General features: G+C 36.2%; 1 protein-coding gene across 1 annotated transcript; it reads left to right on the top strand.

The window, feature by feature from the left end:
* Positions 1-1,697: 1,697 nt before the first annotated feature.
* LOC103011794 (inactive caspase-12) lies at positions 1,698-26,003 on the top strand. Its single transcript, XM_007191231.2, is given in 8 exon segments — positions 1,698-2,066; positions 3,023-3,274; positions 16,743-16,783; positions 16,785-16,916; positions 17,830-18,064; positions 18,480-18,627; positions 22,960-23,068; positions 23,462-26,003. Coding segments are annotated over 8 exon segments (1,023 nt in total). The 5' UTR covers positions 1,698-2,059; the 3' UTR covers positions 23,561-26,003.
* Positions 26,004-27,551: the final 1,548 nt, after the last annotated feature.

The raw sequence follows: 27,551 nt of genomic DNA, 5'->3' as shown, positions 1-27,551 counted from the left end.
TGAGGCGGTGTAAATGAACTGCATCTCATTTTTCAAGGTGAACAATGGCATTGCTTGTATTTGATATATAAGAAAATAGAGGGATAAAATAGGCAAGTTATTGAGAATTCTGAAGATTACCACCAGAAAATAAAAATAGAAATCATTTAGGGAAGTGACACGTAGGATACAGGATCGAAGATGGGGAGAGATAGATACTGGAGAATATGGTTTTTATTAAACACTTTGCTGTACTACTGGATTAGTTGCCTTAAATGGGCATAATTTGACAAAATATCTTAAAATTATAATCTATCAACACTTTAATACTGTATAGTCATCAAAAATGAGATAGTTCTTAATGTGTTGACTTTTTTAGAGGTTTGTTATACATTGTCAAATTTTTAAAAAGCAAATTATTGATAATATGGGAAAGAAGTTATAGGTAAATATGTGTTTGTCAGTTATCTATTGCTGAGTAACAAACTACCCCAAACTGCAGTGGCTTAAAACAATAAACATTTACTATTGTTCACAAGTTGACCAGTTCACTGAGTGGCTCTTGTATTTGGAATTATTCATGTGTCTGAGATCACCTGCATGTAGGGTAAGCATCTATACTGACATTGTTGGGACCTCCTATATTTTTGGAAAGCATCTGGCTTTGGAAAGTGTAAATACAGAGTGAAGTAAGTCAGAAAGAGAAAAACAAATATCATATATTAATGCATATATGTGGAATCTAGAAAAATGTTACAGACGAACCGATTTGCAAGGCAGAAATAGAGACACAGATGTAGAGAACAAACGTATGGACACCAAGGGGGGAAAATTAGGGGGGATGAATTGGGAGATTGGGATTGACATATATACACTAATATGTATAAAATAGATAACTAATAGGAACCTGCTGTATAGCACAGGGAGCTCTACTTCACTGTACAGTAAAAACAAATGCAACATTGTAAAACAACTATACCCCCATTAAAAAAAAAAAAAAAAGCTGGTCTAGCATGACCTTGGCTGAGACAACTGGGCTTTCCTCTATGCGATGTCTCTTATTCTCTAGTAAACTAGGCCAGGCTTATTCACATGGAGGTTCAGGTGTCCAAAAGGGTGAAGTACACAATGCTTCTGAAGATCTGTGCTCAGAACTACACAATGTCCCTCTACTGTATCATGTTGGCCAAAACCAAGTTACAAGGTCAGTCTGTAGTCAGAGCAAAGGGCATGGATAAAAGTAGGCCAATGATTGTGGCCATCAATAAAATCAGTATTGTATTATGCATTTTTTTATAAGCATAGAAAAAGATTCACAAAGATGCAAGCTAAACATATAATTGCATTATATATGTGTTGTATGTTTGTAATGTGAAATTAAAGAAGCTGGATGATCTTACTCTGTTTCACAAAATTTTCTATTGTTTCATTTTCATGGAAAACATCTATGTATTATTTTAAGAAATTTTTAAGAGTTCCTTGTGCATTTAACAGATAAAAATATACACATGAATCTCATGGATAAACAATACCCAGAATTGACAAAGTAGCAGATGAGGAGAGAAATAAAGAGATCATTTATCTGGGTTTTTAAAACTGTTTGGCAGTTCTCAGTCAATTTCTCGCTCCCCTTCCCCCAAGGCTTATAAGTTCACACTTCATTTCCGGGGTTGAGGAGACATCAGTCAAGTGAGGCACCCCTACTATTTAGTGGCTAAGGGGTGGCACAGAGACAAATAAGGGTCAATTTGACTTATTAACTGTGTTAAAAATAGTCTGGAAAACAACATAGAAACTTGTGTTTGTGACCGTGTGTGTGTGTGTGTGTGTGTGTGTGTGTGTGTGTATGTATTTCATTCTGGTGACTTTGTTACAGTAAGGAGAAAAGTCAGTATTCACTTCCTGTGTTCTAAAAGAGAGAAGCTACATATCAGAGGAGGAGTCAAATTCTATCCTGTCAAAGAATGAGAGAATTTGAGAAGCTGCAGTTTCCCTTTTAGGTAATGCTAGTCCACTGAGAGCAAAGAAAGAAAGCTGCTTTCATTTTCACCGCTTTTCCTGCCAGGGAGCTGGAGCAGCGATGGCTGGTGAGTCGCTCCAGGTTTTCTGTTGTTTATGGTTACGTTTTGTGGGGAGAAACAGCTCAGGAGGGAGGAACAGGTGAGAGGAGAAGGAGCAATGAAGGGGGCACACACGAGACACAACTATCTTACTCTGAGACTGTAAGGGATGGAAGCTTGGGGCACAGTAATGAGTATGCTAACAAAGTGTTTTAGACAATACATTACAACTTCTTGGAAAAACGGAAAATTTAGAAAATCTGGACCTATGTTCTTAAAACTTTCTTGTTGATTTTAGGCTTTTCTTTGGACTTCTGGACTTGACCCAGAGTTCTCACCCAAGTGTTATCTTGTCACAGTGAAAGGCCATGCAGTAAAAATGCAGAGTAACTTGAGTTTCCTACATATTTCTGCTCTCTGTGTGAATTTTAGTTTATAACAGTGAGCAAACCAGATACAGTTTGTGCTCTCAATCTCTGCACAGAGAGTCACCCTGTCAGCCCTGCCCATGGAAACAAAAATGCATTCTTTTACAGGTGTAATATGTTTTACTGCTATACATATTGAATATAATGTGTTTTTAAATTAGGTATTGATAAAAATGACAGGAAGTGAAGGCATCATGGGTGATACAAAGACTAAACTGAGTCAGTCAACTCTCACTGACTTACACTGAAGTTGCTTCACTTCTCTGGACCTCAGTTTCCCCATCCAAAAAAAAAAAAAATTAGAGAATTGAACATCCATAAGTATTAGTCTAAGTGTGGTCCTCAGGCTAGCAGCTTTGGCACCACCTCAGAAATTGTTAGAAATGTAAATTCATGGGCTCCACCCTGATCTATCAAAAAAGAATTTCTGGGAATGGAATACAAAAAGCTCTGCTTATCAAGCTTTTTCAGGAGATTATTTAAAATCGAGAACCACTGGCCTAGAATCAGATATCTAAGCTCCTCTCTGTGTCTAAAATCCTATCATTCTCACAGAGAAAAGACCACCAAAAGAAGATCCGGTCAACATGGTGAAGTTAATGGCCAGGAACGTGCTTGATGGCATTTTTGATGATTTGATGGAAAATAAAGTGTTAACTAGGGGTGAGTTACAAAGATTAGGGGAAGAAGTGGACCACATTGTGAACAGGACTGGAGACCTGGTTGATGATCTCACTGAGAAAACGCAAATGGCAGGCAAAATATTTAAGGACCGTTTCTTCAACCCCAAGAAACAACTGAGTTTAAGTGAGTATCTCAGTAAAGGGCTAGTAACCTGTTCTTTATCTACTATCCTTATGGAGTTTTTGTCTTCTTTTTTCTTTTTGCAAGTGGATAATATACTATTCATATTTCTAGCACCTTCTTTGCCTATCTTATTTAATGCCACAAAATGCCCTGATCTACCCAGTCCCTGTTCCATCATCCCCAGTCTGACACAGATTAGGTGTTCAGTAAATATTTGTTAAAGGAATAAATTGTGTTGGTGCTGTATTAAATTAAATGATAGTCTTTAACTAATCTGTGCTACTCTGGCCATACACTGTGGCCTTTAGAGTCATTCCCAGATACAGAAAGATCAGTAGAACAAAATCCACCATCTTCTTCTTAGCCGTGGATTACCCAAGGAACAAATCTCTGAGAACCTGTATTTCTCCTTGCTAAAGGAAGACATAGGGAAATTGAAAGTTTGAGGAACATAGATGTGTCCTTCTCTCTAGAGCATGTGTTGGCACACTTTTTCTTTAATGAGCCAGAGAGTAAATATTTCAAGCTTTTCGGACCATATGGTTTCTATAATAATTACTCACATCTGCTGTTGTAGTATAGAATCAGAGATAGAAAGTAAGTGCAAAATAAGTGTGGATGTGTTCCAATAAAACTTGATTTACAAAAACAGGTGTCAGGCTGAATTTGGACAGTGGGCCATAGTTTGCTGACCCCTAGTTCAGAGTAAAATTACACATGAGTATATCCCGAATTCTTGGAACACCCTCTGGGACTATTTTGTTATTGTTGAAAGACTAACTTTTGTACAACAATGTATTTTTCTTCATCATAATGAAAAGTGCTATTTCAGAAAACCTTGATTAATGAATTTGAATATTCCTTGAATTACAGAAGAGGAAGATAATGAGTTCTTCTTTGTTTCAGAGAAAATCTGCCTCCTTTTTCACTTGGCACAAAGTTACAGTTTTCTAAAACAAACCTGGAACTTAGAGAATGGGGCAAATCTCCATGCTTCATAGAGTAGTCAGTCCCATGCTGAGCATAGTCATTTCCTAGTCAGTGCAAGGGAAAGAGTTTGAAGTGTATAGGTTCTATAAACTTAGTTCTGCTAACAAATTTTATTTTACTATTAGTTCAAGATCTCATCTGGAAAATGAGAATGATGAATCTGAGAGCACTGAGTCATCTTCTTCTTTGACAGGTAACTACCTCCAAATCACACATCCCAAGTGAATACTCTTAGACCCCTAGTGTTGTTAGAAGGTATTTCCTTAAAAACCTAGAAATCCTATGTTCTCAGTCAGTTCTCATCTTTGGAAATAACCTTCAGAATAGAACATTGATCCTTAAATTTTTATTCCACCTCAGAATCTGAAGATGAAAGTGAAAAAAGTAGAGATGAGGAAAAAGTTGAATCAGCCCAGGCATTGGCTCTCCCTCCAACAGGTAACTGCCCCCAAACCCAGTGGCTCATGGGAACCCTCATTCATTACTTGGGGTAAGGCAGCTGTACAACGTCCCTACATTATAGTGGAAAGACCACTGAACTGAGGCTCAGAAAATCTGGCTTATTTCTCTCCTCTGCACCTAACAAAGTCCCTTAAAGGTAAGGTTAGCATTTACATCCCTGATATTCAATTCTCCTAAGAATGTAGAAGTTGAAAGTGAAGATTATGAAACTGAGAAGAATGCTAGATTGTCCCAGGTATCTGTTCTAACTATGATAGGTAATATCATGGACACATAATGACATTATTAAAGCAAAGACAGATAAAGAAACTCCTTATGGTGTAGTGGAAAGAGAACTGAAGTAAAACCCAAGAAATCTGTAAGACTGAGCCCATCACTGTCTCTGATTAACCATATTTGCTGGTATAACCAACATTTCTGAGACTCACATTTTTAAACGGAGTTGATAACATCTCTGAAAGGATTCATAAAACATCAAAGATATAGGCAACTACCAACTGCACAAAACAGAATAAGGATGTGATTAAGAAAAACACATTAAAAAAAACAGCATGAATCACACATACTATGTGGTCACCAAAGAATCTGATGAATTATTGGGCCACATTAAAGAACCATAGCATCCAGAAAAAGGGTAATGATAGTATTGTCTTCTGAGTACTATATTTTCAAAAGTATAGAAAAACTTACAAAAGGAATAAAAAACTTTGTCATCTTTATTCATTGTTATATCCATTCATACATTATATATTCATATACTAATTGAAAATCTACAGTATGCTATTTTAATTACTGTGTTTATAGCAGTGAGCAAGATAAAGTTACTGCTTTCATACAGTGTAGTGAAGGCAGATATATAGTAAACTCTCAAAAAATAAACAGTATAATTTCAGGGGATGTACACAAGAAAGAGGATTAGGCCATAGAAAGCGATATTGTTGTTGAGGGGAGGGGTACACATAAGTCAGGGTGAACAGTTATGAGAACTCTTTTGAGATTATATTTCAGTATATACCTGAACAATAGGAAGGGAATTGTGCCAAAATTTAAGGCAAAAACATTCCATGGAAAGAGGAAACAAGAACAAGGGCTGTGAGTCAGGAATGGTCTTGTCATGTAAAAGGGTAATAGAGAAGGCTGGTCTGGCTGGGGAGTAGGAAATGAGGGGGATATGGGTGCAGGAGCTGTCAGACAGACTGGGACGGCCATAGCATGTGGGGCCTCTGAGAGAATGCAAAACAATTCGGATTTTATTTGCAATACAAAGCCTTTGGAAGTTTTTGAGCAGAGGAGTGATAAACATAGAATAGAAAATCTACTTGTAAGCTATTTAAGTGTTTCAGTTAAGAGATAATAGCTTTTAGGCTGGGGTTGCAGTAATAGAGATGATGACAAGTGGTTATATTTGGGATCTATTTTGGAGATAGAGTCAACAGAAACTACAGGTGGATTGGATATGGGCTAATGAAAGAGACGAAGGATTTGTAGAGACATGAATAGAACTAGAGGCTGTCATACAGAGTGAAGTAAGTCAGAAAGAGAAAAGCAAATATGGTATATTAACGCATATATGTGGAATCTAGAAAAATGGTACAAATGAACCTGTTTGCAAAGCAGAAATAAGACACAGATGTAGAGAAAAAATGTATGGACACCAAGTGGGGAAAGAGGGAGGTGGGATGAATTGGGAAATTGGGATTGACATATATACACTAATCTGTATGTATTTTATACTAATATGTATAAAATAGATAACTAATGAAAACCTGCTGTATAGCATAGGGAACTCTACTCAATGCTCTGTGGTGACCTAAATGAGAAGGAAATCCAAAAAAGAGGAGATATATATATATATATACATATAGCTGATTCACTTCACTGTACAGCAGAAACCAGCACAACATTGTAAAGCAACTATACCCCAATTAAAACAATAGAAAAAAAAAATGATTCTAAGTTTTGGGCTCAGCAACTGGGTGAAAGATATCAATTCCTGAGAGAGAGAAAACTTGTGGTTGAGAGAAAACTTGGGAGAAACCTATCTATAGAAGAAGATGGTATCAGAAGTTCTTCTTTGTAAGTTTAGTTTAAAACATGTTACATCCAAGAGAAAATGTTGAATAAACAGGTGATGTACAACTGAGGAATTCACAGAGAGATGTTGGTACCACCTAGAAGAGGCCACCTAGGGAGAGATGTTGATAGAGAATAACAGAGACTCTAATATAGAATAATCCCACTTTTGGAAGTTTGGCAGATGAGGAAAATTTAGCAATGAACACAGACAGATTTCGAAAGAGTAGCTGGAAAATGCAGGATCACAGAAGCCTAGAGAGCATTTTTCAAGAAAGATGTGTTCAACCATGCTAAATGCTAAGAAAGCAACAAATAGTCAGTGGTAACCTTAATAACAGGTATTTTGCTTAAGTTGTGAGGATAATAGCCATTTTATGCATACAAGAAAGAAAAATCAGAGTTGAAAACATGAAAATAGTGAAAATAGACAATGCCTTTAACGACTGTGCTGAGAAGTGGAGCAGAGAATTGGGACAATAGATGGAGGGGAAACAGAGTCAAGGAAATGTGTTTTTAAAAGATAAATTAAGATTCTAATATGCCAACTGGGATAGCATAGAAGGGAGAGAGGTAGAAATTGATGCTATAGAAGATATGGCTGAATAAATGCTTGAGTAAACTTCCTGTGTGTGAGAGGGAAAGGGACTCATAAGGAGTGGTATCACGCTTAGATCAGAGGAAGAACATATCTTTCTTTTTAGTAGGAGGGAAAGAACAGAAGGTGGGTAGAGATATAGGTAATTTGATGAACTTGTTGATTAAAAGGATGTAATTGTTCCTTTTTTTGATGCAATAATGTTATTTATTTATTTTAAAATATATATCTATTCTTTTTCAAATTCTTTTCTTACTTATGTTGTTAAATAATACTGAGCAGAGTTCCCTGTGCTATACAGTAGGTCCTTGTTGGTTATCCATTTTAAATATAGCAGTGTGTACATGTCAGTCCCAAACTCCTAACTATCCCTCTCCCCCACCCTTCCCCCAGTAACCAAAATATTGTTCTATTATTTATTTATTTATTTATTTATTTATTTATTTATTTATTTATTCTTACTTTTCTTATTGGAGTATAGTTGATTTAAAATGTTGTGTTAGTTTTACTGTCAAAAACTAACAAAGTGAGTCAGTTATACATACACATATACCCACTCTTTTTTAGTTTCTATTCCCATATAAGTCATTACAGACTATTGAGTACAGTTCCCTGTGCTATACAATAGGTTCCTATTAGTTATCTAGTCTCTATATAGTAGTGTGTACATGTCAATCCCAAACTCTCAATTTATCACTCCCCACTCCTTTCTACCCTGGTAACCACAAGTTTGTTTTCTACATCTGTGACTCAAGTTCTGCTTTGTAAATAGGTTCATTTGTACCATTTCTTTAGATTCCACATATAAGCAATATCATATGATATTTGTCTTTCTCTGTCTGACTTATTTCACTCAGTATAACAATCTCTAGGTCCATCCATGTTGCTCAAAATGGCATTAATTCATTATTTTTTATGTGTGAGTAAAACAGTGCAGCAATGAACACTGGGGTGCATGTATCCTTTCCAGTTATGGTTTTCTCCAGATATATGCCCAGGAGTGGGATTGCTGAATCATATGGTAGCTCTCTTTTCACTTTTTTAAGGAATCTCCAGACTGTTCTCCATAGTGGCTGTACCAATTTACATTCCCGCCAAGAGTGTAGGAGGGTTCCTTTTTCTCCACAATCTCTCTAGCATTTATTGTTTGTAGATTCTTTACTGATGGTCATTCTAACTGGTGTGAGGTGATACCCCATTATAGTTTTGATTTGCATTTCTGTAATAATTAGTGATGTTGACCATCTTTTCATGTATCTCTTGGCCATCTGTATGTCTTCTTGGGAGAAATATCTATTTAGATTTTCTGCCCATTTTTTTATTGTGTTTTTTTGTTTTTTGATATTGAGCTGCATGATCTGTTTGTATATTTTGGAGATAATCCCTTGTCAGTTGCTTCATTTGCAAATATTTTCTCCCATTCTGTGGGTTTTCTTTTCCTTCTATTGATGGTTTCCTTTGATATGCAAAAGATTTTAAATTTTATTAGATCCCATTTGTTTATTTTTGTTTTTATCTCCATTACTCTAGGAGGTGGATCAAAAAATATCTTGCTGCAATTTATGTCAGAAACTGTTCTGCCTATGTTTTCCTCTAAGAGTTTTATAGTGTCTGGTGTTACCTTTAGGTCTTTAATCCATTTTGAGTGTATTTTTGTGTATGGTGTTAGAGAATGTTCTAATTTCTTTCTTTTACATGTAGCTGTCCAGTTTTTGAAGCACCACTTATTGAAGAGACTGTCTTTTCTCCATTGTATATTCTTGCCTCCTTTGTCATAGATTAGGTGACCATAGATGCCTGGGTTTACCTCTGGACTTTCTATACTCATCCATTGATCGATATTTCGGTTTTTGTGCCAATAACATACTGTTTTGTTGACTGTAGCTTTGTAGTATTATCTGAAGTCAGGCACCTGATTCCTCCTGCTCGTTTTTTTTTTTTTTTTTTTTTCTCAAGATTGCCTTGGCTATTCGGGATCTTTCATGTTTCCCTACCAACTGTAAATTTTTTTGTTCTAATTCTGTGAAAAATGCTATTGGTAATTTGATAGGTATTGCATCGAATCAGTGGATTACTTTGGGTAGTACAGTCATTTTCACAACAGTGATTCTTTCAATCTAAGAACATGGTATATCTCTCCATCTGTTTGTGTCATCTTTGATTTCTTTCATCAGTATCTTATAGTTTTCTGAGTACAGTTCTCTTGTTTCCTTAAGTATGTTTATTCTTAGGTATTTTATTCTTTTTGATTCAGTGGTAAATGGGATTGTTTCCTTAATTTCCTTTTCTGATCTTTCGTTGTTAGTGTATAGGAATGCAAGTGATTTCTGTGTATTAATTTTGTATCCTGAAACTTTACCAAATTCATTGATGAGCTCTAGTAGTTTTCTGGTAGTATCTTTAGGATTTTCTATGTATAGTATCATGTCATTTGCAAACAGTGACAGTTTTACTTCCTCTTTTCCAATTTGGATTCCTTTTTCTTTTCTGATTGCTGTGGCTAGGACTTCCAAAAATATGTTGAATAGTAATGGCAAGAGTGGACATCCTTGTCTTGTTCTTGATCTTAGAGGAAATGCTTTCGGTTTTTCACCATTGGGAATGATGTTTGCTGTGGGTTTCTGGTATACGGCCTTTATTATGTTGAGTTAGGTTCCCTCTATGCCCACTTTCTGGAGAGTTTTTATCATAAGTGGGTGTTGAATATTGTCAAAAGCTTTTCCTGCATCTATTGAGATGATCTTATGGTTTTTATTCTTCAGTTTGTCAATGTGGTGTATCACATTGATTGATTTACATATGTTGAAGAATCCTTGCATCCCTGCGATAAATTCTACTCAAACATGGTGTATGATTCTTTTAATGTGTTGTTGGATTCAGTTTGCTAATGTTTCGTTGGGGATTTTTGCATCTATGTTCATGAGTGATATTGGCCTATAATTTTCTTTTTTTGTGATATGTTTGGCTGGTTTTGGAATCACAATGATGGTGGCCTTGGAGAATGAGCTTGAGAATGTTCCTTCCTCTGTGATTTTTTTTGGAATAGTTTAAAGAGGATAGGTATTAACTCTTCTCTAAATGTTTGATACAATTCACCTATGAAGCCATCTAGTCCTGGACATTTGTTTGTTGGAAGTTCTTTAATCACAGTTTCAATTTCAATACTTGTGATTGGTCTGTTCATATTTTCTATTTTTTTCTGGTTCAGTCTTGTATCTTTCTAAGAATTTGCCCATTTCTTCGAGGCTATCCGTTTATTGGTATAAGGTTACTTTGAGTGGTCTCATATGATCCTTTGTATTTCTCTGGTGTCCATTGTAACTTCTTTTTCATTTCTAATTTTATTGATTTGAGTTCTCTCCATTTTTTTCTTGATGAGTCAGGCTAAAAGTCTATCAATTTTGTTAAAAACTGAACCAGATTTTAGTTTCAATGATCTTTGCTATTGTATTCTTCATCTCTATTTCATTTATTTCTGCTCTGATATTTATGATTTATTTCCTACTAACTTTAGGTTTTGTTTGTTCTTCTTTCTCTAGTTGCTTTAAGTGTAGGGTTGAGTTGTTTACTTAAGATTTTTCTTGTTTCCACAGGTAAGATTGTATTGCTATAAATTTCCCTCTTAAAACTGCTTTTCTGTGTCCAATAGGTTTTGGATCATCATTTTTTTTGTTGTTGTCATTTGCCTCTAATTATTTTTTAATTTCCTCTTTGATTTCTTCAGTGATTCATTGGTTGTTTAGTAACATACTGTTTAGGCTCTATGTGTTTGGGTTTTTTACAGGTTTTTTTTTTTTTTATGTAATTGATTTCTGTTGTGTTCGGAAAAGATGCTTGATATGATTTCAGTTTTCTTAAATTTACTGAGGCTTGATTTGTGGCCCAAGATGTGATCTATCGTGGGGAATGTTCCATGTGCACTTGAGACAAAAGTGTATTCTGCTGCTTTCAGATGGAATTACCTATAGATATCAGTTAAGTTTATCTGGTCTAATGTGTCATTTAAGTCTCTGTTTCCTTACTAATTTTCTGTCTGGAAGATCTGTCCTTTGGTGTAATTGGGGTATTAAAGTCACCCACTATTATTATATTACTGTCATTTTCCCCTTTCATGGCTGTTAGCATTTACCTTACATACTGAGGTGCTCCTCTGTTGGGTGCATATATATTTGCAATTGTTATAATTTCTTCATGGATTGATCCCTTGATCATTATGTAGTGTCCTCTTTGTCTTTTGTAAGAGTCTTTATTTTAAAGTCTATTTTGTCTGATATACATATTGCTACCCCAACTTTTTTTTAATTTCCTTTTGCGTGGAATGCCTTTTTCCATACCCTTACTTTCAATCTGTATGTGTCACTAGGTGTGAAGTGGAGTCTCTTGTAGACAGTGTATATATATATACACTGGGTCTTATTATATGGGTCTCTTATATGGGTCTTGTTTTTATATTCATTCAGCCAGTCTATGTCTTTCAGATGGAACATTTAATCCATTTACATTTTAGGTAATTATTGATATGTATGTTCCTATTGACATTTTCTTAATTGTTTTGGGTTTGTTTTTGTAGGTCTTTTTTTTTCCCCTTCCTCTTATATTCTCTTCTCTTGTGGTTTGATGACCATCTTTAGTATTGTGCTTGTGTTGATTTTTCTTTTTTATGTGTATATCTATTGTAGTTTTGGAGTTTGTTGTTCCCTTGAGGTTTTGATTTACTAGTCTATATATGTACAAGATTGTTCTAAGTTGCTGGTCTCTTTCTTTCCTAGAGAAGTTCCTTTAGCATCTGTTGTAAAGCTCACTTCATAGTGCTGAATTCTTTTAGCTTTTGCTTGTCTGTAAAGTTTTTGATTTCTCCAACGAATCTGAATGAGAGACTCACTGGTTAGAATATTCTTGGTTGTAGGTTTTTCCCTTTCATTGATTGAAATATATCGTGTCACTCCTTTCTGGCCTGCAGAGTTTCTGCTGAAAAATCAGCTGATAACCTTATGGTGATTCTCTTGTATATTATTTGTTGCTTTTAATATCTTTTGTTTGTCTTTAATTTTTATCAGTTTGATTAATATATGTCTTGCTGTGTTCCTCCTTAGGTTTATCCTGTATGGGATTCCCTGCACTTCCTGGACTTCAGTGAGTGTTTCCTTTCTCATGTTAGGGAAGTTTTCATCTATAATCTCTTCAGATATTTTCTCAGACCCTTTCTCTTTTTCTTCTCCTTTGAGACCCCTATAATGCAAATGTTGGTGAATTTAATATTGTCCCAGAGGTCTCTGAGACTGTCCTCATTTCTTTTCATTCTGTTTTCTTTATTCTGTTCTTGGCAGTGATTTCCACCACTCTGTCTTCCAACTCACTTATTCATTCTTCTGCCTAAGTTATTCTGCTCTTTATTCCTTCTAGCATATTTTTCATTTCATGTATTGTATTGTTCATCTCTGTTCTTTAAATCTACTAGTTCTTTGTTAAATATTTCTTGTATCTTCTCAATCCATGCCTCAACTCTTTTTCTGAGATTTTTGATCATCTTTACTATCATTACTCTTAATTCTTTTTCCGGTAGATTGCCTATCTTCTTTTCATTTAGTTGTTCTTGTGGGGTTTTATCTTGTTTCTTTATCTGGGACATACTTCTCTGTCATCTCATTTAGTCTAACTTTCTGTGTTTACAGTCTCCTTTCTACAAGCTGCAGAATCTTAGTTCCTCTTGTTTCTGGAGTCTGCTCCCTAGTGGGTGAGGTTGTTCCAGGGGCTTGTGTAGGCCTCCTTGTGGAAGGGACTGGTGCCTGCCCTCTCACAGATGGACCTGTGTCTTGTCCCTCTGATGGGCAGGGCCATGTCTAGGGGTGTGTTTTGAGGCAGTTGTGAGCTCAGTACAACTTTAGGCAGCGTGTCTTCTGATGGGTGGGGCTGTGTTCCTACCTTGGTTGTTGTTTGGCATGAGACTTTCCAGCTCTGGGGCCTAAAGTTTGTTGGATGGGACCAGGTCTTGCTGCTGAAATGTGGACCTCTGGGAGATCGCACTCCATTCAATATTCCCTGGGGCTTCTGCTACCAGTTTCCTTGCCCTCACAGTGAAGGATAGTTGACATCTGCCTTCCCAGGAGACCCTCTAAGACCCCTAGGTAGTTGTAGCCTGCATTCCTATGGAGGTACTGCTTTCTGTGTCTCTCCAAGAGTGGAGTCTCTTTTTCCCCCAGTGCTGTGGAGCTCTTGCACTCAAGCCTGCTGGCTTTCAAGACTAAAATGCTCTGGGGCTTCTTCCACCCAATGCCAGACCCTCAGACTGTATTGGAGGGCTATTTTATGTGGAACCTCTCTGTGTAACCTGCATGGGTTTAATATTTTTTGGTGCAAGAGGTGTTTTTAGTATAGATGTCTGCCATCTCTTTCCTCACTGTATAATGGCTGTTATTCCCTTTATAGGAGGTGTGACTTATGTTGTAGTGTCCAGAGCCTGCAATGGATATTGAGCAGGGTCTCCCCTTTGCCCTGTGATAGCTACTTCCTTGCCAGAGGTGGGGTCTGCTCCCTAGTTGTTGAAAGAGAGGCCCCCAGATCTGTTTCTTAGCTGTGTTTCTGATTTGTGGTTTGAGGTAGGCAGGACTGCAGTACTCCTACTGGGAAGGAAGCCACTGAGTGTTCCTCCTCTGGAGCTGTTCACCTGTGGGTGTGCTCTGTTGTGTCACCTTTCACCCATTGTGAGAGCTCTCATGTTACACTGTTGATGGCACTGTTTTCGGCACTGTTGATGGCACTGTTGATGGCACCCACCTTAACTGTGGGTATGCCAGCAACTGGCCCTGGTATCTCTCAGAAGATTTTTTCACCAGACCTCCAGCATAGATCCACTGAATTCAGGTCCCAGGATTGCAAGTAGTCATGGATCTGGACCTACTGTGGGTGCTATGGGGGCAGCTCTGACTCTAGCCTGGCCCAACCCCTATGTATATGTGCCCACAATGTCTCAGATGCTAAAGCTAGGTCCGTCTTGGCTGTGGGAGCACTTGTTGCCCATTCAGACATTCTGTAGGTGCTGAGATTACAAGGCTGGTCACGGGGGTGTCAATTGGATCTTCACACAGCTGTGAGGAGAGATTTGAGTTTTTCTTCCTTAGTTGCATGTTCCCTGGGGCTCAGCTGTGGTTTCAGCCCCACCTCTGCATGTGGGCCACCCTGAGTCTTCCCTGGAGCACACGAGTCTGCCCCGGTGGGGAGGGAGCTTGGATGCAGCACTGAGGCCAGGGTCACAAGAGCCCTGACGGTGATGGGCATGCAGTAAGCCAGTGGTCCTGGGCATGAGGGAGCTGGCCTGGGGAGGCAGCGGCCAACATGTGGGGAGAAAAGCTGCAATGGCTTCTCCACCCCTTAAGTGTCACTTAATCTTGGCACTTTGCTTCTACGGTAGTCCAGGTTTCCTCCACAAGCATTCCTGGTTGTGGATTTCCTCACTCCTGTCCCCTCAAGCTGTCTCCTTGCAGCCAACAGCAGTCCTTTCCCCGGGTTTGCTCTCCAAACCCCATGTTCCAACACCCAGGCCCTGTGCGCACCAGTGGACTCTCATCTCAGGCAGGGGCATGCAGGGCTGTGGCACAGACTGTCTGTGTAGGTCTCACTCTGTCCTCCCTGCCACAGACCAGTTGCTGCACTCTCTTCCAATAGCCTCAGAAGCTCCCCTTTTGCCCCAACTGATCTTCCCACAGGTGAGTGTGCTTCCTTGGATGCAGGAACCTCTCCTCTCCTTCAGCTACCCCACCCAGGGGTGCCGTTCCCATCCTGCTTCCTCTCCTCTTCTTTTTCCCTTCTCCTTTCCTTCATCCTATCCAGTTATGCAGGGATCTTTCTTGTCCTTTTAGGTGCCTGAGGTCCTCTGCTAGTGTTCAGCCAGTGATCTGTGAGAATTTTTCCATTTGTAGATGTATTCTTGATGTATTTGTGGGGAGAGATGAGCTCCACATCCTCCTACTTCTCAGCCATCTTGTTCTCCATCAATGATATTCTTATGCAAAAATATTAGAAGGAATAAAAGGTTTGTTGCCTAAGCGAAAAGGTGAACCAGGGGATATTTGGTAGCTATTTTCAAGTATGAGAACATAACTAACTATTCATTAACAAGCAGTCATAAACTTTTAATCTGTGCCAGGTATCATTCTAGATACTGGGAATACAGAGATTAAAGACATCTTCCCTGTCTTAATTATGCTTACAGTACAGTAAACACAATTAAGATAAAAATAATTATTTATATGGGGCATTTACATAAAATAATAGAAACATAGGGAAAGGTATATTGAAATCATGGGAGAATTCATGGGCTTTACAGGAAGAGGAATTAGATGTTTTTTTTCTGTATGTTCCCAATGTGGAAAATATATACCAGTGTTTGGAAAGTTCACACTTTATGATGCTCAGAACTGTTTAAAAATGCCTTAGAATGTTGTAAGTACCCTGTTAGTGGAGATATTTCAGAGTGGTAATAATAAAGTAGGCATATAGTCAGCAGAGTTCAAATATCTGAATAATGACCTTATTAGGCAAGATGAACATTAGGCTTCCTTCCCAATCTTAGATATCATGTTTATGTGAGTCTAGTGTGTTGGGTCTGAGAAAGCAATCAAAGTTGTGACCACTAACAAAAACAGAAATTTATGGTGAGTTCAGTAAGAAGCAGAAAGCAAAATGGGGAGTATTCAATATTTGTGTTTTAGTCATTTTAAGTATGAAATGATTTTCTTATTATATTAAACTTTGTGGTGGGCTGGCAGTAAGCATTTCTGGAGAATGAAAGCCCAGTCAAAAGATCTGCATGACTTAATGGCAGTGGATGTTACTGTTTAATGAGCCATTTTTTCTCTTTTAGCTCCTCAGGAAACACAGGCTTCCCAACCTGGGAAGTTAAAACTTTGTCCTCCTGATCATTTCCATACACTGAAGACAACGAAGGAAGATGAGATGATATGTTTTGGAAGATTTTCCATTTAAACAAAATACTGGGACTCACTCAATTTTAGTTCTTGTTACAAACGTCCTAAGATCAGACCAAAAGCACAGGATGTTATTTAATCATGCTATCTAATTATCTGGTTCTTACATTTGATTTCCTGTCTCTTCCATCACATTCTGAACTCCTATCCACCACCTAACCGAAGCCAAGTTCTTAGAGTGTATACTCAGACCTAGTATATGTTTTCAATTTCAGGTATTGTCTCTTTCCTCAAGAGAGTATATTTCCATTCCCAAGCTCTCCAGCCATCCACTGTTTAATTGTAAGGGCCTGTTTTGTATGAACTTTGGAGGCAAAATCAGGAGGTCTGGAGCAACTCATTTTGTGTCTGTTAATTGCAGATATATCCAGTGATGGAGAATGAAGGCTGGACACGCCTGGCCCTCATCATCTGCAACAAAGAATTTGACTATCTTTCTAATCAATATGGTTCTGAGGTTGACCTTTTGGGAATGCAAGATTTGCTTGAAAACCTTGGATACTCAGTGGTTGTAAAAGAGGATCTCACAGTTCTGGTAATGGACCAGGAGAGTGGGACAAGCTTCCTTCCCTCCTAAACAGTTTTGAACCTCTTCCTTAGCATCTGTAAGAATAAAATGCATGTTATAGAAATTATATTTGCTCCAGAATAGGATTCCCTTAATTTCAGCATCCTCCCATGCACAGTCTCATAGAAAATATTTAGAGCAGCTCTATGTAGCAGTATTTCCCCCAAATATTAGATCTTTCTAAAGTTCTCAACCTGGGAGGAATCTATTACTTGATAGCCTGGGTGAGACATAAGCTCTGGGCTCTGAAAGTTACTGATATCTACAGAAAAAGCTTATGAGACTTTTACAGTTTCAATATCATATGTGTAAATGTAAAACCAGGTGTGTAGAAAAAAATTGCACATACACACATAAAGAAAATGTTGTGATTCTGGCCGTGCCAAAAATAATCCCAGAGGGCTTTAGACAAACCATTTTCAATCTAACTTTCTGCTGTTCCAAGATGAAGGAATTTGTTGTGTTTCTAATTTTTGTCAATAGAAAATTCTCTCTGTCTCTGCCTCTGTCTCTGTCACTCTCTTTTTAGTAAAAACTTACAGAAACTCCAACATGTAAAACAGATGAAAGCAAAGCTCTCGTATTGGAAACATATCATCTCACTTGCCCCTCATTATACTCCATCTCCCAGTATCTTCTTAAGTGTAAGGTTCTATTGAAAACCATTGGGCTAGATGCTATGTAAAATCTCTACTAACTTTAATATTTTACACATCTAATTTCCTGGTTGTATGTCAGAATATAATTTATCTTACAATTCCATTCAGTCCAAATCACCTGATTCTTTAGTGCCTGCTCCTTTTTGTGAACTCCATCTATTATTTGAGTATAAACTATATAAGGAGAATTCCTCAATAGTAATTCTGGAGTGTTTTTTCAGGAAATGGAAACAGCGCTAAGACAGTTTGCTGCCCGCCAAGAGCACCAATCCTCAGACAGCACATTCCTTGTATTTATGTCACATGACATCATGGATGGAATCTGTGGGACAAAACACAGAGAAAAAGGCCCAGATATTCTTCGTGATGATACAATCTTCCAAATTTTCAACAGCCGTAACTGCCAGAGTCTAAAAGACAAACCCAAGGTCATCATTATGCAGGCCTGCTGAGGCAGTGAGTCTGAGTTCAGGAAACCCAGGGAGTGGCCATGTACTTTTTTCTATTAGTCTAGAGTCTAGCCTTCATTTTCCCAGGGATGGGGAGAGAAACAATATTTCAGTATAACTCTTAGTTCCAGTCCAGAAAGAAATTGTAATAAGGCTGTACTATTTTTCTTTTTTTTAAAGAAATGATAAATAGCCTAGAATAATGAGGAATATCCTGATTATTTGGGACTAGGTTGTCAACATGATCATTCTAAACTTAAGTGAGCTTTATGTGGTTCCCAGTCAGTGAGGCAGTTTTTCTAGTAGCAAGACATTTGCATTTTTAATAAATGCCATATTGAAAGGAATAATTGTAAAAGAGACTTTCTGTGTGTATGTGTGTGTGTTAATATAACATCTTTTATAAGACATGGATGTCTCAGAAGGTGCTGGAGTTGTTTGGGTGACTGACATGGGAGAAGCCTCTGCATATAGGTATGGCCAGTTCTTGCAGTGTTCCATCTGGAATGATGCCATTACAAAGAGCCATGTGGAGAAAGACTTCATTGCTTTCAAATCTTCGACTCCACATAAGTGACTTCAGAGAGAACAATTTCTAGATCTCCTATTAATTTCTTGATCACAGGCTTGGTTATGATCATATCTTATCACTAATATAAGAACATTTCTTCCCTAACTAATGAGATATTTAGGTGGGGAAGATATTTAAGTACTGAGATTTTCATGACTGGAAACCTGTATGTATTGATACTGGAGGAAATTTTCAAAATAAACAGAACTTCGGTGAAGACCCAGATTTAAAATAGTCTAAAATAGTCTATACATAAATCAAGAGGTTTTTTAGATGTAGCAATGGCACAGAAATGTATCATCTTCTCAGATTTGGTCCAACTGATGATCTACTAACAACTAAATGAGCCAACCAGTGAAACTGTAAAGCTTGCTCAACACCTATCGGCCTGTTATTTGAATCTAGTCTTAGGTTATTAGTTAACTTTCAAATGCCTGACTTCATGAGAGTGCAGTCAGTAACTGAAAATCCTTCTTTGGCAGGAAAGTCACAGTAGAGGTAGAAATAAAAGATATTCTTGATTGCTCATGGTCATACCTGTAGAAAATATATTTAACAGTCATTCATGATATTGTTTTATCAATGATTTAGATAACAAGGGCAGTTTAAAAAACCTAGTTTATACAAGTTCTAAGTGTTTTAGTGTAGTAATTTCAAATTTTAATGTGCATGGGAATCGTTGAGAATCTCATTAAAACATAGATTTCTCATTCAGTATGTCTGGGGCAGGGCCTGAGATTCCTCATTTTTTAAAAGCTCCATGGTGATGCAGTGCTGTTGGTTCATGGCTGCTTGTGACTAGGAAGGGATTAGAGGACCCTCTGAGTCTACCTGGGGAAATAGGAAAAAGACCATGCAGGAAACACCCATTCCACAACTGGAATAGTTCTACTTCTCTTTGTTTTACATATTGGAGTTTTAATAATATTTTATTTGAAAGAAGAGTTCTGTGTTTTTAGCTCTTAAAGGAAGTTTAAAAAGTATATGCAGTCTGATACATACTCTAAGAGATTGTTTAATTTAATTGAGGAAATAAAGTCTAATATGTGAAATTCTTTCATTAATATTTTTATATACATAACTATGTGCAGATAATGTACTAAGTGCAGGGCATGTGATACACAGCTAAAGCAGGCATGGTCACTAAACATTACAGAGTGTATGGTCAGACCAGGAAGACAGAAATTAATTGGGGGAAAATATCTGTTATGTTTAAGAGAAATAAATAATGATTGTCAAATGTGATAAGTGTTTTAAAGAAAAAATGTGTGCTCACATTTGAAAGATGAAGGAGTTAACCATATCAAGGGCATGAAAGACAAAATCAAACAGACTCACTTATGTCACGTGGTTTTAAAATGGAGCCGAGAGGCCATTAACGAAGTGAGCTTTATGCACATCCTCACCAGCTGAAACATGAACTTTTGAGCTGGACTAAACTACAAATATGCCAAATATTCCAATAACTCTGCAAGAATACCTGCTACTTGCTCCAGTAATGGACTTTTGCTGAGTGATAGCCTTGGCAACCAATCATGTTCAGTCAAGCCTAGCTTTCTGCCTTGCAACACCGATCAAAATTCTTTGTAAGCAAATTATGTAGACATTCCCTTTTTTGTCTTAAAAACCTCTGATTTTGATCCTTAGTGGGACACTATTTGGATTGCTACCCAAATCTGTGTGCCTTGAATAGCAATTCTTTGATCCCAAATAAATGCTTTTGCTTGATTATTGCCTCTTAACATTTTTAGGCTGACAAGGGTAAGAGAGGAATATTCCAGACAGAAAAAAAAAAACAAAAAACTGTACAAGGAGGGCGTGAGAAAGAAAGAAAGGAGCTTAGAAAAGAGAACCAGAGAACCAGTGTGGCTAAAACACAGCGCCAGGGGACAGTAACCAGAAGGAATTTGGAGAAGTACACAAGAGCCACATAACTTGAGGCCTCATATGTTAAGGAAGGATTTGGTCTTTTGCACTAATATATTTTAATACTAATTTTACTTTATACTACTACTAATTTTACTTTATACTATTTCATTGCTTAGGTGACTTTTAAGCAATGAAATGATAATATTTTCTTGCTGTTTTTTCTTTTTAAAAAATTTTATTGAAATATAGTTGATTTACAATGTTATGTTAGTTTCAGGTGTACAGGAAAGTGATTCTTTTTTTTACATTCTCTTTCATTACAGGTTATTACAAGATATTGAGTATAGCTTCCTGTGCTATACAGTAGGTCCTTGTTGGTTATCTATTTTATATATCATAGTGTGTATATTTTAATCCCAAACTCCTAATTTATCTATCCCCCCTTTCCCCTTTGGAAGCCATAAGTTTGTTTCTATGTCTCTGATTCTATTTCTATTTTATGAATAAGTTTATTTTTATCATTTTTTTAGAGTCCACATATAATTGATATCATATATTTGTCTTTGTCTGGCTTACTTCACATAATATGATAATCTCTAGGTCCATCCATGTTGCTGCAAATGACATGATTTCATTCTTTTTAATGGCTGAATAGTATTCCATTGTGAGATATATATATACATATATATATATATATATATATATATATATCACATTTTCTTTATCCATTCATCTGTCTATAGACACTTAGGTTTCTTCCATATCTTGGCTATTGTAAATAGTGCTGCTATGAACATTGGGGTGCATGTATATTTTTGATTTATGGTTTTCTCCAGATATATGTCCAGGAGTGGGATTGCAGGATCATATGGTAGCTCTATTTTTAGTTTCTTAAGGAAATTCCACTGTTTTCCATAGTGGCTACACAAATTTACATTCCCGCCAATAATTTAGGAGGGTTCCTTTTTCTCCACACCCTCTCCAGCATTTATTATTTGTAGACTTTTTGATGTTGGCCATTCTGATCAGTGTGAAGTGATACCTCACTGTAGTTTTGAGTTGCATTTCTCTAATAATTAGTTATGTTGAGCATCTTGTCATGACCCTTTTGGCCATCTGTATGTCTCTTTTAAGATGATCACTGTGAGGATTCTGTGGAGAATGAATTACAGTACAATAATATTAGATGTAGGGAGATAGGTTAAAATGCTATTGCAGTATTACAAGCCATAGGTGATAATGATAGTCTTGGGATGAAGTAAATATTTGGATCCAGGAAATAATTAGTATATAAAATTTATATGGCCTAGTAGTTTAGCGAGTATGTCTGATGAACATGAAGACATGATTGAGGTGACTCAAGTTTTCAAGTGGAGAACTCTGGTTCATTCATTAAAATGGGAACCCTGAAAGAAAATTTGAGATGTCTTTGGCATATTTCAAGATGAAATGAAGAGTGGAGCGTTACATAGCTGTATATTCCAGAAGAGAGAGCATTTGAATTCTGGGAGATGTTTGCCTAAGAATGATATCTAATATTCTAAAAATGGATCAATTTATCTAGCAACAGAGAATAGAAGGAGAATAGATCCTAAAGCTAAGGTTTGAAGAACTCTAGAGTTCAGGATCTGAGACAGAAATATTAGTCAGCAAATTATACTAAGAAAGTATGGTCAGGGAATAAGAAAACTAGGAAGATGTGTTGTCAGAGTTATGAAGGAAGAATTTGTTGGAGTTACCAATATTTTCTGATGTGAATGGGAGACCAGGTAAATGTGAGGCCTGATAAATGACCATTAGACTTAATGAATTAGAGGTCATGGATGACCTTGGGGAAAGTCATTTGGTAAAGTTGCTGTGGGAAGGAGAAGACAGACAGAAGTGAACAAGCTAGGAGGAAATGAAGATGTTGAGTAGAGATAAATTGGAGAAATTTAACTATAAAAAGGAAGGAGATATAGGAAGGTAGCTGCAGATAAAGTGACAATTAAGAGAATATTAGCTTTTTCTGATAAGAGAAATTTGATCACATTGCAATGGTAAAGAGAGGTAGTAATTCAAAAGATGTTCACTCAATAAAACAGTAAGTGCAAAAAATTAAAGTATTAAAACAGTATGGATGAAGAGGAGGCCCAGAGTCAAGGACTGTCAAGACCTGGCTTCTTTTATTCTATCATGTAGTAAATGCTCAAAGGATTTATGTTCTTTTCTACTACTTGCAGTCCTAGAGGCCATAATGTTGGCCCTGCCTACTAAGAAAGTCAAAGGAATTTATAATTGAGGGTCTATGATGGCTTCTCTGGGCCTGTTATGGAAACATCTCAGCATTATCCAGATTTGGCCTCCCTCCTTCCTACGAAGCACCAAAATCAAACTTTGTTCAAAAGCTATGGCTCTAAGAGTCTTGTACACTTATATGGTGGCTGAATTCCTCCATTATTTTAAAACCGTTTATTTTCAGGTAATGTTTCTTGGATACTTTACACAAATGGCTCTCTCTTCATTTCCCAACTTATCTACTACTTCAACGAATATTCTTGGTGTTATCATTTGGAGGAGATTTTTTGAAAGGTAGGAATCTCCATGTCTTTTCAATTTATGTCCCAGAAAACTTTGTAGAACTGTTTGCAAAGCTTTTCTGTGAATCCTGAAACTCTTAAGTCATCTTGATACTCCTTCCTGTACTCTAAGTTTATCTAAAGAGGAAGTTTTTGGAAGCACACTACGTAGAACCAGAGTGAGTTTTTCTGATTCCGAGAGCCTTGCTTATTTAACGAGTGCTTTTGAGAGTACTATTTCATTTGTGTAGGTACAATATCCAAGGAAAAGCTAAAAAGTTCTTCTGTTTATATTGTACTATCTGACCACAGCCTTAATGCAAACTATATACTATATACTCACTTCTGAGAAGAAGTCCAGAATTCCCTTTAAATTTTTTTTAAAAAGATTTCTTTACTATTTTAGGTTCAACATTCATTTGAGACCCCAAATGTACTGACCCAGATGCCCACGATTGAAAGACTATCCATGATACGATATTTCTACCTCTTCCTAGGGAATTAAAATCAAGCAAAGCATTCAGGTAAATGTATCCAAGAAGTGGATTTGGGTGCTCCCTGCTCATAGTCTATACAAAATGTCTGGACAGAATGGAGAACAATGACAGAGTGCTGCAGCACCGTAGTCACTGAAGCTCGTCTTATCTGCCTTTTCTTACTGGTTGCTGGTGAAACCGTAGTTTTATTTGACTTTGGCCATTGTATAATGACTGAACATGAAATGATAATAGTCCAATGGTAGCTTGCTAGAAAACATTTCAATCCTCATTTCTCTCAAGGAGCTACTCAGTGAATATAAAATATTTAGTTTTGATGCATGCACAAACATGCTATGTAGAGCAGGTGTTTAGCTTCCTGACTTCAGAGAAGTCAGTTTTGCTGAGTCACATCCCTTCTCTGTTTGTGATGAGGGCTGCCTGGACCACAGTGTCAACTGTTATTGCTGGATCTATGCTGAGGCCATGAGACCCTAGTGTAGATCTTCCCATTTGGGGATGACAGGTCCATAGCCCTTTTGTGAAGATACATCTCACAGGAGAGATGAGTTCTATTTATATCTTATCTCTAGGAGCCCAATTACTCATGTTCTCTTCTCTTTATATTTTCCAGGAAAATTAAGGCATTATGGTTCCTATGAATCTACTATTTTAAAAGGTCAACTTAATTAAGAATATTTTTATATAAACTTCCCAACTGCCCATCCTCCAAAAATAACAGGGTAAAATCATTCCTATACTACTGCTGCATTAATGCTTCATAAATTCTTTTAAAATTATGCTTGCTTTCTCATTTTACCATAAATATGTCATGCTCATTACAAAACAAAGTTTAAGTATAGAAAAACAAAAATTTTAACGAAGAAATAATACTTGTTAACCTTTTTGGTATTTCTAGATGCAAGTCTAAATACTTCTACATTTTTTTATTGTCAAGATTTGTTATATGCACACAAGAAATAAAGCCGATAATGATTGGCAAAGAAATGAAGATAAATGCCTCTTTTTAATACTGTTACTAATTTAATAGATAAAAATAGTCAATTTCATTGGAACATATTTTAAATATCTTTATTAGCTAGATCTTAATATGAATTATTAATTCATATTATTTTCCTATTTTGTTTCAAGTTTTTTGTGTTTTTCTTATCAACTTGTATAAATCCTCCCTGTATTAGAAGGAAGGATTAGATCATGTTCTTATGTTATTAGATCATGGTCATGTTAGCAAGTATTTCTTAGTTTGATATTATTTTGTGTATGCTATTATGTGACATGTAGAACACTGAAATTTTCAGTAATGACATCCATTTATATTTTTCTGCATTTACTTTTACTTTTTTAAATGAAATATTGTACTACTTCATCAATAATTTTTTTAGAATTGCTTTTAAGATTTTTTTTTTATCTATCTCTAAATTATATATGTTGTTTCCTATGAATTATGGGATACTATTATTAAGGATATTATTGATATTTTTTCAATGAATTACAAACTGTGAAAGAAATACTTGTTGATTCATGCTTCATTTTCTTACTAATTGTCTTTAATATTAATTTAGAATGTGCTCTGGGCTAGTTGTTTTTGGAGAATATATAATACAGATACTAGACTTTGGTTTTTACATTAGGGAATCTTTGACTACAAGGGATTGGAATCCACTCAAGCTAGCTTCAAAAAATAAAAATAAAAAACAAAATAACAGTCTTAAAGTAAGCATACAACAGGTAATCTAATATTCCTACAAGTGGAAAACAAAAAAATAGCCATGTCTCTGGAAATCGGGTCTAGAAAATTGAAAGTCAGGAAATTATTCTCTCTGATTAGCCCCTACAATGTAGCATGAGTCTTTCTTTTAAATCTTGCATCTATAAAAATCCATAATTTCTAATAAATTAGCTAACTTCTCTGACACAATTTTCCAAGTATGAAGTGGGTACACTAACACTTGACTCATATAGAGCAGGTACAATATTATGTGTATGAAGTGCCTCCCTGTTACACTGCCTGTCACATAGTGGGCAATTTTGATAGTAGAAGTCATTACTGTTACATGCACTGATTTATCTTTCAGGGCTATGCCACATCACACTGTTAATTACTGTTGTTTTATACTCTTCTTTAGTTCTCCCTGTTCACAATCTTCTTATTCTTGTATTGTACATGTTTTCAGATGAATTTTAGAAAGATGTTGTAAGTTTTCTGACAACTAAAAGGGGGTTTTAATGGAATTTAAATAAGTACATCCTTAGGACTATGTTTTATGTAATCATTAAGCCACATATTATATTTTTATCTTTAAGCAAAAGTTTAGATTTTCCTTCACATAACTTCCTCAAATTTTTGGATAAAGATATTCCTGAATAGATTGTATTTTCCTACTGTTTTGAATGAAAATACTTTCCTCCATAGTTTCCAACTGGTTATTGCTGTGAATGTTAAGAAAAGAAAATGACAGGCACTGTTGATTCTTAATTATATATAAATTTAATTCAGCAGCCATATTGAACATTCATTGTTGTAGAGAATCTTTCACTTAGTTTTTCTTTTGAAAATTCTACATATAAAATTTTATCTGCAAATCATAAACTTATCTTTCCCTTGCTACTATTCACAGCTTTTATTTCATATTCATGAAATTTTATATTTATCACATACCTCCAGATAAAATAAACATTAAAATAAGGAAAATGGGCATTCTTAACTATTATTTTAGAGGAAATGCCTCCAGTGTTTCATCAGTAAGGATAGTTTTTCTTCTGTTGATTTAAGCAATATTTTTTTTATAATAAAGTGTATATTTACATTGTTATTTTCATATGGTTTTTCTCCCTCTAAGAGATGAATGTTATTTGAGTCCTTATGTAGACTAGAGCAAAGAGAAAGAAAATATGATCTTTCTATTTGAACTACTGATAGAGTATATTAATAGGTGTTCTATTAAACAAGATGGACTTAATTGATATTTATAGGACATTCCACCCAAAAACAACAGAATATACATTTTTCTCAAGTGCTCATGGAACATTCTCCAGGATAGATCATATGTTGGGTCACAAATCAAGCCTTGGTAAATTTAAGAAAATTGAAATCGTATCAAGTATCTTTTATGACCACAACGCTATGAGACTAGATATCAATTACAGGAAAAGATCTGTAAAAAATACAAACACATGGAGGCTACACAGTACACTACTTAATAACAAAGTGATCACTGAAGAAATCAAAGGGGAAATCAAAAAATACCTAGAAACAAATGACAATGGAGACACAATGACCCAAAACCTATGGGACACAGCAAAAGCAGTGCTAAGAGGGAAGTTTATAGCAATACAAGCCTACCTCAAGAAACAGGAAACATCTCGAATAAACAACCTAACCTTGCACCTGAAGCAATTAGAGAAAGAAGAACAAAAAAACCCAAAAGCTAGCAGAAGGAAAGAAATCATAAAGATCAGATCAGAAATAAATGAAAAAGAAATGAAGGAAACAATAGCAAAAATCAATAAAACTAAAAGATGGTTCTTTGAGAAGATAAACAAAATTGATAAACCATTAGCCAGACTCATCAAGAGAAAAAGGGAGAAGACTCAAATCAATAGAATTAGAAATGAAAAAGGAGAAGTAACCACTGACACTGCAGAAATACAAAAGATCATGAGAGATTACTACAAGCAACTCTATGCCAATAAAATGGACAACCTGGAAGAAATGGAAAAGTTCTTAGAAATGCACAACCTGCAGAGACTGAACCAGGAAGAAATAGAAAATATGAACAGACCAATCACAAGCACTGAAATTGAAACTGTGATTAAAAACCTTCCAACAGACAAAAGCCCAGGACCAGATGGCTTTACAGGTGAATTCTATCAAACATTTAGAGAGGAGCTAACACCTATCCTTCTCAAACTCTTCCAAAATATTGCAGAGGGAGGAACACTCCCAAACTCATTCTACGAGGCCACCATCACCCTGATACCAAAACCAGACAAAGATGT

The sequence above is a fragment of the Balaenoptera acutorostrata genome, chromosome 9 (genome assembly GCF_949987535.1).
Source record: "Balaenoptera acutorostrata chromosome 9, mBalAcu1.1, whole genome shotgun sequence".
Classification (NCBI taxonomy): Eukaryota; Metazoa; Chordata; class Mammalia; order Artiodactyla; family Balaenopteridae; genus Balaenoptera; species Balaenoptera acutorostrata.
This window is presented reverse-complemented; position numbering and strand designations above follow the sequence as displayed.